Below are 11,171 nucleotides of genomic sequence, written 5' to 3'. Positions count from 1 at the left end.
ATCACACATCCTGGACGTTCATGGCCTCCTGCGGCCAGTTGTATGTGTCCAGAGTGAAGGAGTCATAATCAGGACTGTAGATGTGAGACAGCACAAACGCTTCCTTGTCCTTCGGCTCGGGGTACACCGAAGCAATGTTGTGTTTGTAAGCGTAGTTGACGAGCTGGCAGGGAAAGAAAAGAAAAAAATGGTCAAATACATATTGAGAGTAATTTATTGATTAGCTTTCATAGCTTACAAACAGACCTTTATCTACGTCAAATTAAAGAATAAAAAAACCTGGTTAATGTACAAAAAAGAATATCCTCCTTAAGGTAAGGAGCAAATGTCAAAACCTGTTTCAACTCTCCAAAGACTGTAAATGCCCACAAACTTTCAACATAAACATTTTGTTTATAACTTATTTTACATTTGCAGCATTGAAAGTAAATAATGTCAGTAACCTTTTCAGGCTTTTGAAAAGCGCTCATGTTATTAATTTATTTGATGATTTGTTTAATATTACAATGTAATTTTCAGTTCTGCACTCTATATTATGATGTATTATTTTGCATTGTGCATATCACAAAATCTCTTATGAGCCCAAAATATCTTAAAGCTGCAACAACCTTTCAAGCAAACAGTTTCACATACAGAGCAACAACAGCATTGATTTAGAGTCTGTTCCCCTCCAGTTAAGTGTGCAGTGGCATTTATAGCTTCATCGAGCTGAAGGAAGCTGCAGTCAGGTGATAATTCTGTGGGCTCATCACTACATCTTTCATCTTTGACATCTATGACATACAAGTATTCATTTCATCCATTGTTAACTTGAAGATATGTGGAAAGATCACCTACCTTCACTGCAATCTTGAAGGACACCTCTCTTATGGTGCTGAGAGGAGGATAGAGTCTTCCCTCAGCCAAGTTCTCCTCTGTTACCATGTCAGCTATCGCCTGTCGGACGGAATAAATATGCTGATTTGAGTGCGTACAAGAGGAGGGAAATGCTTGTTAGCTGACATTTACCATTCCTGATTCTAAAATATGATCTGAATGAAACAGACAGAACGAACTAGAGGAACTGTTTAAAAACCAACAATTTATTTCATCATACTGTTGTCAGTTTTTGAATTAGTACCCTCATACATCTAAGCTCATATGCAGCAGAATGAAACACTATTGCTAAGAATAAATTAGCAAGTGAAGAAAGTACCTCTGCTGTGGTAAGGAAGACGTCATCAGATATGTGGCGCACTCCACAGGCGATGACACCCAAAGCCACCCCGGGGAAGACATAGGCGTTGTTTCCCTGCCCGGGGTAGAAGGTGCGTCCATCAGCCAGCGTCACCTTTTGGAACGGACTTCCGCTGGCAAAGATACCCCGGCCCTGATTAAAAAAAAGAGGAGCACAGAGGATAAAGAGGTGACTAAAGGAAGAGGTTAAAATGAAAGAGGGAAAACATGAGTCACTTCTGTTAAGACAACAGAAGGAATTGTTGTAACAATGCTTGAAAAAGACTAATACCTGGTTAAAAAATGGAAAGGTGTGATTTTTAATTTAATTTTTTTTTTTTTTACAAATGTTACAATAGACTGGAGTTTTGTTTTTTTACCACTATGGGGCACTATTATTTCTGTGACTGCACAGAGCAACAAAGCAAAGATGCAGATGTTAACAGAAGATAATCAGATTCACACAGAAATGGGTCCCGACTCCCAACATGTAAAGACGTCTCATGAATTTATGAGCATTAACTGACCATAAAAATTTTGAAACGTGTCCATGCTAAGTTTAGTATTCACATGTTACGATCTTTTTGTCATTACACCAAAAAGGAAAGTTCAGTTTCTGTTTTTAATGTTGGGAAATACTGTTACTGTTTTCATCTGATTTATAAAACTGTTGTGTAAATCCAACTCATGGTCTCAAACTCTGGTCATATCTGCCAAATGAAAGGGACTAAAAAACCTGTGTGACAGTAATATTTCATGTATTATGATAAAGTAATGTGTCGTTAAAGGCATCAATGCATCAACAAAAAACGAAAGAAAAAGACGAATGCTACTGAAACAATGCAGGTTTAAAAAAAAACAAAAAGATATTAAAATATTGCATGAGGTGGGATATGCAGTCCGCATTATTGTTACGCCTCAAGCAGACACACAATGTGTAAACTTTAACAGAGTGACTATAACCTGCAGCGTGCCACACTCTACCTCTGTGAGCTTGTAGCATTGCTCTGCCGTGCACTCCGCCTTGCTGGTAGGATTACTCAGTGCAAAGATGAGGGGCCTCTCGTTGAAGGACGCCATGTCTTTGATAATCTTCTCAGTGAACGCTCCTCCAATAGCAGCCACTCCTTCATATTCAGGACGTAGAACAAAGAGAGAAAACTGGACGTCAGAGGACAGGGTTAAAATTCACAAGCTCCAATAACACTGAACTATTTGCTTGAGTCATTGTTTTGTAATGTGAGACCTTTTTGTAGGATTAAATGAGTTAGTTATTGTGAAGCACAATTACCGCGCCAGGATGAGAAATATTTGCTGAAAATTACAATCACTATCTACCTCAACAACCATGGATCTGATTCTTTTTCCTCTGTAATCCTTAAACAGCAGGAAGATTTTAACTTGAGACACTGCCGTCATGTTATCACAGTTCAAGTTCCTCATACATGCAAATTGATCCACTAAATTCTAAATTATGAATGAAACTTTACTGCTCTAGATTAAACAGAGTGAATAAATTCATTTGACAGCAAATTACTGAGTTGTTATGGTGGCGAGCAAGTTGGAATGAAAAAAAAAAAAATTCACCTCTAACAGGTTTCTCTGTTTTTCCACAACTGGTTGGTAACGACCGTAAATGGATGAAAGAAACAATGTGGGTTATAAAGAAGTTTCAACAATGTTCTTTGAGTGATATTTCAGGATGTTTCCCTCTACAAAAGCTCGATGAAACGATGCATTTTTCTCATTTAAGCGACTAATTGTAGGACCTTCCAGGCAGGTAGACTCACCTATGATGGCGGTGGGTTTGATAGTGTGCACCGCCTCCTCCAGGGTCTTCAGGTGCGGGTGTTCATGAGCAAACTCCTCCTTCTCGTGGTTTAGATGACTTCTTCCCTACATTTGTATAAAGTGTCTTTTATCAAATTTCCATATGGGCCTGTGTGGTGTTTTACACACAGTACAGATCATGTCTGGGAGAAAGTGAGAGAGCTACATTACCTTTACAATGAGACCTTTTGAGTCCACCATCCAGATCCTTTTAGCAGCTTCTTCACTACTCAGGCCCTCCTTGGCCATGGCCATTATGAGCAGGTGAGCAATACCCAGAGCAGCCTTAAAAAAGAGAGAGAGAGAGAGAGAGAGAGAGAGAGAGAGAGAGAGAGAGAGAGAGAGAGAGAGATTAATTCTGCGTATGCATCAAAGTCTCTGAAAGTCAAAGTCTCAGTTTCATGAACTTCAAATTTGGACTGAAACACTCTCTTAAACCAAAATAAGACCTTAATGAGAACATCTTCTCACCTCTCCTGCCCCCTGGAAAACAAAGGTGTGGTCTGACAGTTTGTTCTTGGTGATCTTCAGACCAGCTAAGAGGCCTGCAACAGCTACAGAGGCCGTGCCTGAGAGAAGAAAATGAATGACAAGTGCACAGTCAGAAAAGATGGGTTATTTATTTGTTTAAACATGCTCATTTTGTGGTTTGTTAAATCCAGTTAAGTGAAATTCTTAAAATGAGTCCTTTTTTCACTGTTTTTACAAGATTTGTGAAATGCAATTTACACTTTTATCTAGCAGACACTTTTATCCAAAGCGACATGCATATGAGAGTTGATATAACACAGGCAGGGATCTAGTCAGAAGAGAACAATGCGAGTAAGCGCCATGAAGCTAAGTATTAGTCTGACAGGACGTAGGTGCCAACAGCCAGATTGCATAGAAGCAGTTTTTTCTTCAGTCCAGTAAGTGCAGAAGTTTTTAGGTCTTTTCTTAAAGACTGAGAGGGACACTGCAACGATGTAGTTTGGTCATTTGTTCCAGCAGCAGGGAACTAGATGATGGAACAAGCTACCAAACTCCATAATAAACTAAATTTAGACTTCAGAAATTAATCTGTTCCAGCTGCATTCAGACCTTAATCAAATTATATTAATCAACAGAAATAGTCTCTGTTGATACCGCATATTTCATAACAGACTTGACCCTATATGATCAGACACAGGTTGGTGCTATCTGTGATTTTATTTTGAGGTTAAAGGTCCATTGGACTCTGAGGGAAAATGGCATGACCAGATTATGCAACATTGGGGAAGGGAGTGAAGGTTATGTGGATGTTAATTGTTAATGGATATTAAGATGTATGTGCATGTATGTCCTTGTTTTCTATGTTAAAAGTGTCTAAAAAGAGTCACAGTTATGACTCAGGCTGCACGATGGAGATCAGGAGTGATGTGGCTGAATATGTTAGCGTCTGGTACCTTGGATGTCATCGTTGAAGTAGCAGTACCGATTCCTGTATTTGTTAAGCATGCGGAAGGCGTTGCTGTTGGCGAAGTCCTCAAACTGAATCAGACAGTTCATCCCGTACCTGCAGAAGAACACAGTGATCAGAATTTAAAGCAAGATCACGATCAATATCAGTGTCTTCTGCTCATTTGTGTCTCTACTCACTTTTCTGTCACCGCCTGCATGAACTCATCGATTAGCTCGTCGTACTCCTTTCCTCTGACTCTCTTGTGCTTCAGTCCGATGTACAAAGGGTCATTGAGCAACGCCTGAACCAAAATGTATTCAGTCAATTAATCAATTAAAAAAAACAGCCTGCCATCTTGCCTGCTTATGTAAATCCATAAATAATTACAAAGTCATATTAATTAATCAGATTTTGAATCTATCAGGTGATAAATGGAGACTGATAAGAAGCAGATAGGAGGCATTGCACCTGCTCATAAAAACATATTATTCCTGTAGCTGTGAGGTCAAACACACCTGGTTGTCCGTGCCAACATCCAACAACACAGGAAGACACTGCTGCGGCTGAACACCACCGCAGGCTGTGTAGAGTGCCAGCTTCCCAACAGGGATGCCCATGCCATAGCTGCCCAGGTCACCCAGTCCAAGGATACGCTCGCCGTCTGTCACCACGATGGCCTACACGGAGACAAGCACATCAGCATAATTAACCACTTATATGAATGTGATTCAGGCACACACTGCTGCCTGTTTGGGTGTGTGGATGGAAGGGGACACCTTTATGTCTTCTTCAGGCCAGGAGTTGAGCACGGTGGCAATGTGGCCTCTGTCGTGAATGGTGATGAAGAGACCTCTGTAAACAAGTAGGTTGCAATAATAAGCCGTCAGTAAGACGAGGTATCAATAATTGGATGGTTTTTAAGTTTAAGCTTATGGACAACACACGTATATTGTGAAATACAACACAGACTTTGTCAACAATGGAACAATAAAGTCCTAGATTTATTTCCACTTCCAAGACCAGGAGTTCATTGTCTGACACCTGTCTGATGATCTCACCGTGGTCTCCTGAAGGCCAGGCCGTACTGCTGACAGGCCAGGCCGACAGTGGGAGTGTACACGATGGGCATGTACTCCTCGATATCAGAGGTCAGCACACGGTAGAACAGCTTCTCGTTCCTGTCCTGCAGCGTCATCAGCAGGATGTACCTGAGACCGAGAAAAAACAAAAACATTTTCATAAGCTGCAACATCTTCTCCTGTTAAAGTAGGGTAATATTTGATGCCATCTACCTGTAACACTGCTAACAAAGGTCACCCAGAGATTATAAAGTGAAGAATATAGGGCTGGGCAATATATCAAAATTATATTGTTATTGTGATATGACACTAGATATCAGGTTAGATTTAGTATATTGTAATATTGTTATATGGCATAAGTGTCTTTTCATGGTTTTAAAGGTTGCAGTACTCTAATCTTATATGCATTGCAGGTCAGTGCTGCTCTCCTCTACCTGCACAGTGTGGTATCATGTGCACTACCTGTGGCTATGCTTTTGTTCTGTCTGTCTGTGTGTGTGTGTGTGTGTGTGTGTGTGTGTGTGTGTGTGTGTGTGTGTGTGTGTGTGTGTGTGTGTGTGTGTGTGTGTACATCCCTTTAATGTTCTTTTTTGTCCCCGCTCATCAGTAATTAAGTACTGTATGACAATCATATGCAGCTTTTTTACTGTAAATCTATGAGTCTGCTCTCACTTGTCCAGAGGGTTGCTGCGTGTTTCGTAGCTCTTCGTGACACGCAGCACTTGAACATCCTGCGAGAGGAAGCAAGGGGGCAGCAGGCCGTGGATGCCAAGCTGTAAGCGCTCCTCCAGAGTGAATGCCATTCCCTGTGTGGAAAGAGACTGATTACACAATGCTGAGATCATTAAAGTAAAAGGAGGTCACTTGGGGTAAAGCCCGCAAACCACAGAAGAAATCAGACAATCCAGACCACAGTGAGTCATGTGTGACTCACAATGGTACAAAGTTAGCTCTGACTCATACAAACACCTAAATACAGAAGTCTTTTTGAGCTTTTTCTCCAAATTAGGATTTTGTTTCACCCCTTTTGTATAAAAGCATATTGTTCCAGTCAAACAAAATAAAGCAATTATGAAGCCCTGTAAATGTTTTGGTCACTGACAGCAACTTTTATTGAAGTAAGCAGCCTTGTACTCCTCTCTGCCTTCTGGTTATGTTTAGTGTCTACACTGGCAGGCCTCCCAAAGAGTGATCGAAGGGGAGTGTGAGGTTTAATCTATTTATTCTGTCCAATAGTGTGGGAGGCTGAACTCACTCCCCTGTCAGCTCAACTTCACCTTCCTCTGCTTTATCACTCTCTCCACTTCCTCTTAATTCATATCCGCAGGAGGAACAGCTGACCTACATGGAGAATAAACTGGCCGTAAAAGGGTCAGTTTGTTCTACTGTGGGTTTGTGCATTTTCTGAATGCACCCCTGTCATTGTAAATGATTTATGTTTGTAGAAAAGAGCGTGAAATGTGAGAGTGGATTTGATATTTGGTTACTAATAGTGGTGTCAGCTTACGATAGTTGCTTCACAAGCTGCATGTTTTCCTAAATTAAAAAGTATTCTGATAATAGATGCTGATCAGCTGGGCAACACTGTACTGTACAGACACGATTTGCATACTGTAAAGGGACATTGACTGTAGCTGCACTACAAAAGGTCTGCCAACCAGAGGTCATTAAAAGGAGAAATGCTGATGCCTTAAATAACAAATACTGCATAGAAAGAGAACGTCAGTGTGGAGGAACAACTGCGAACATGACCACAGACAAAGTCACAGATTAACAGAGTTAAGCTACATCTATTAGAGCGAACAGGTAAAAAGGCGCTAAAGTAAACCCATTAAGGTTACACTTCCAACCGGCGGGTGTCATTAACGCCGCCTTCACACACCAACTGTCAACACACAAGGAAAAAGAGAGAGAGTGAGATTAAATGTGGGCGGGAGAGGTATAAACTCCTACAAGATTAACCTTTGTAATGACTCCAATTCAAACCTTATCATTGATTACTGTGAAGAAACAGAACATAATATAATCATATCAGCAAATACAATAAGGAGAATCATTTATATGATTATGAGTCCATCCATCCTTTATAAAGGTAAACATGTCACGTACTAAAAAGAGGAAGCGACACTCGCACACTGTCTTCACTTGCTCAATAAATAATATATAATACTTTAATATATACATTTCAGTCAAAGACCTTCAGGTAAAAAGCAAAAATGCCAAAAATTGAATAGTTTCAGGTTCTTGAGAATTTGCTGCTTCTCCCTTTCTTTCCTCTTACATTTAAAGAAAATTGACTGATGTTTGGACAAATTAATATGTTTCATGATGTCACTGTGGACTTTGTTTTGAGGATTTATACACCAAAGTGATTACTAGATTAGTTTATAGATGAATTAAAAGGTTAATCAATCATGCAAATAAGTTCTCATTGAGATTGAACAAGAGACTGGTGAAGTGGGACACATGTTTTGCTGTAAAAACGTCACCCTTCCTCACTCAGTACAGTAAATATATCCAGAGGAGTGTCTCAGTGTCAAACAGCACCACACCAACACAAAAGTGTCAATGTGACAGATAAAACACAATCACTCAGACATTCACTGGGTGGTAAAGTCTATAATCATATCATATAGTTTAAATGTGTGTTCAACACTGAATTTCTATACATTTCATTATCTAATGTGCAGATTTACTTTTTCCTCTCCTTCCTCTGACTGAGTCAGTGTGTAACTGCTGACAAGCAATAAAATGTCTGTCCTACTGTCGTCACAGTGTTAGCAAGGCAGAAAAACATGTTCCCTGTTCAAATGAAGTTTGGAAAAAGTAAAGTAAAACCTCATGTACACACATGAGAGGAATCTATGAGGAGACCACTCATCACTCCAGAGGTGTGGGTTTAACCCCTTAACTATCTCACTCAGATAGGAGCAATGGTATTCATGCTGTACTAATGGTGTACTAATATGTATATACATTCTCTGTTTATATATATTCCACCATCATACAACATGGTATGCGGGACATCATGTTGTGTGTAGACAGAGTCACGTGAACGCAGTAGCAACACATGTTCCCTCATGAAGAACAGATTCATCTGTTTGATTTTAAAGTACCAAATAGTAGAAAATGTCATCATAATGCGACATATGTTACATAAGAACAAGAATGATGTGTTATATTTGCCCAAGAATGAATCTATTACTGTAGTTTACTTATGATAATATAATAAATAGCATAACTCTGTAGAAGTGCCTTTAATTTTATCTTACTGGTTATGTTATTTCACATAGAGAAAAGTATATCTATATGTTTCTTGCAGCTGTACTTTACCATCATGCCTGTATAAATCTATATTCAGCCCAATGATAACACTCAAAACAATACCCACACAATCCTCTGAAGTAATTAATGGAAAACGTAACTGACAGAATTATCAAAATCCTTAACTGCACAGGCCAAAAACATTGCTGTCCTGGATGAAAGTGAGAATGTGAGCACACTTGTGCACAGCAGGCTATGATGACACATCAGAGCTCCTCGTGAGTTGGGTAATTAATAATGTACAGAACATCTCCAACTGCCCAATCATTTAATCACTAGGAGAGCTCACACAATATCCATTATAATGCATGATAACATTCATTGTACAACATTAAATGGATTAGAGCTAAAATGGTTAGTGAATTTGTTGATCGAAGACATTAATTGACAATTCTGATAATAGATTAACTGTTAGGAGACCAAAAATGACAAAAAGCCACTGGTTTGAGCGTCTAAGAAATCTATATTTTCTGGTTTTCTTTTCTGACAGTTGAGCCAAATGTTTTTATTTTTTACTATGTGGGCATTTTTCCATATTTGCTGACATATTAGACCAAGAAATTATTGGGGAAGACCTTGTGTGCTTGAATCATCAATGTAGAATAAAAAATTAAAAAAATGATGTGACTCATCTTTTTTGTTGATATTTGTTTCAAGCACTTGCAAAAAAATATGGAAGTGCTGATGATTTCCAAAAAAGGTTAGTTAGATTAGTGAGCTCACCTTATTGAGGTGGGGGTTTCTGGTGATGTCGTAGCCTCGTTTCTTAGTGCTGATGCTGGCCTTGCGGTTTGTCCCAGAGTGGCAGACCCGCACAGCCTGTAGAAAGGCACTGTCTGCCGAGAGGCCCCCAGCAGGGTGACCAGGGGAACCGGTGAAGACCCTCATCCTGCCTGCTGTTGCTGTGCGCCTGCACAGAGACAGTGCGGCTCTTCCTGGGAGAGAGTTCATGCTGCCTGCAGGCAACACATAAATTACTTTTAATAAAAAACATATAGAACATAGAACATATGTATATTAAACTTAAATGAAAGGATCAGGGATTGAATATACATAAAATGCTGCCTATACAGGTAAAAATAAATAAATTGGTGCATATCAGACAACCTATACGCTGACACTGGTATACAATATCTGTGATAGGCCGATATTGGCCAATATTATCTGCTGACCAATATATTGGTCAGTAAAAATCTGGATCTGCAGTGTAACAAGTAACATCTGTCTGTCAGGTAAGTGTAGTAGTAAAATGTTTTCCTCTGAAGTAGAAGTATACAGTTGCATATTTTTTGAGCACTTGGTAGCACAGGTTTTTTTGGGCACAGTTACTTATTAGTTATCTTCAGATTTGGATGAGGAAAGGTTGTGTTAACTGATAAAGTGTTATCTTATTGGCACCAGGTGGATATTTGGATCATACATAGCGTATGATTAGTAGTTTATAAACTGTATTGGGTTGTAAATGGAATTGGGATAGTGGTCTGTTAACTGTATATGAGTTTATTGATGATCAGTTGAGAAAAGGAGTAGAAATGAATCAGTGAGTGTTTACTTCTTCCTGCTCCTTTGCAAACATGTAATATCGCATTTTTTTATTGAGATTTGTATAGGTTTATTTCATTTCTTTGTTATATTCGTTTTTTCTTTTCATCCGTTTTCTTATTTCTACACGTTTGAAATAAAAATTAACAAACTAAGAATAGTAACATTATTCAACGTTTTTCATATCTAAGCGTCATATGAATCCAAAGCTGTTTGGGGCCCTCTCAGTTGGGGCCACAGGCAGTCTGCTGCCTTAATGAATGGTGAAGTCTGCCTCTGAACACAGGTCACCTTCCAGTTCATAAAAGGACACACGACCTAGAAACGCCAGGCATACCGGGAATGATAGTCTGACCTCCTGTCAACAAGCGGCACCATCAGCTTCACAAAAACTGAGCAACAAACAGGTGCTGTCGTCATTTGTTTTAGTGCAAATAAAGACATACAAACACACTGATAATGTGTTCATTGTTCTGTCGAGGTGTCTGAACGCTGTTGTGTGCGGCTGCATTATGTCTGTAGCTTTAATGATAAAATAATGAATGTTTTCTTTACGGAAGAATCTGCGCAGTTGCTAAATGCTAAGTAAAGTTAGCGAGCCTGTGGATGAATATGCAGCCAGACTTACCTGAAAGTGACGTGAAGCTGCGGAGCTCCTGACTTCAACCCGACCAGGAGGCTGTGTGTGCTTAGTCTCTGTTGTTTATGTAGGCTGTGGATGTAATGAAGAGGGGCGACAGACAGCAAACAGCTGATCCAGG

General features: G+C 39.6%; 1 protein-coding gene across 1 annotated transcript; it reads right to left on the bottom strand.

Moving 5' to 3' along the window:
- Positions 1-11,171, bottom strand: me3 (malic enzyme 3, NADP(+)-dependent, mitochondrial). Its single transcript, XM_062431475.1, has 15 exons — positions 11,039-11,171; positions 9,592-9,824; positions 6,217-6,350; positions 5,524-5,673; positions 5,242-5,317; positions 4,981-5,142; positions 4,663-4,766; positions 4,470-4,579; positions 3,517-3,614; positions 3,217-3,330; positions 3,006-3,111; positions 2,200-2,342; positions 1,196-1,369; positions 838-936; positions 1-163 (listed from the first exon to the last, which is right to left on the bottom strand). Exons 2-15 carry the CDS (start codon positions 9,817-9,819, stop codon positions 2-4), a joined length of 1,860 nt encoding a protein of 619 aa, XP_062287459.1. The 5' UTR covers positions 9,820-9,824; positions 11,039-11,171; the 3' UTR covers position 1.

This window comes from Scomber scombrus, chromosome 13 (genome assembly GCF_963691925.1).
Source record: "Scomber scombrus chromosome 13, fScoSco1.1, whole genome shotgun sequence".
In the NCBI taxonomy this organism is placed as follows: Eukaryota; Metazoa; Chordata; class Actinopteri; order Scombriformes; family Scombridae; genus Scomber; species Scomber scombrus.
Note: the sequence above shows the minus strand (reverse complement) of the source record. Positions and strands in the feature narration are given on the sequence as shown.

Excerpts from the sequence above, each read along its gene's own strand:
- me3 (XM_062431475.1), bottom strand. The coding sequence starts at position 9,819 with ATGAACTCTCTCCCAGGAAGAGCCGCACTGTCTCTGTGCAGGCGCACA. Across the intron at positions 5,318-5,523 it reads CTGGCCTTCAGGAGACCACG|AGGTCTCTTCATCACCATTC; the intron begins GTGAGATCATCA and ends ACTTGTTTACAG. Across the intron at positions 3,331-3,516 it reads TTTTCCAGGGGGCAGGAGAG|GCTGCTCTGGGTATTGCTCA; the intron begins GTGAGAAGATGT and ends CTCTTTTTTAAG.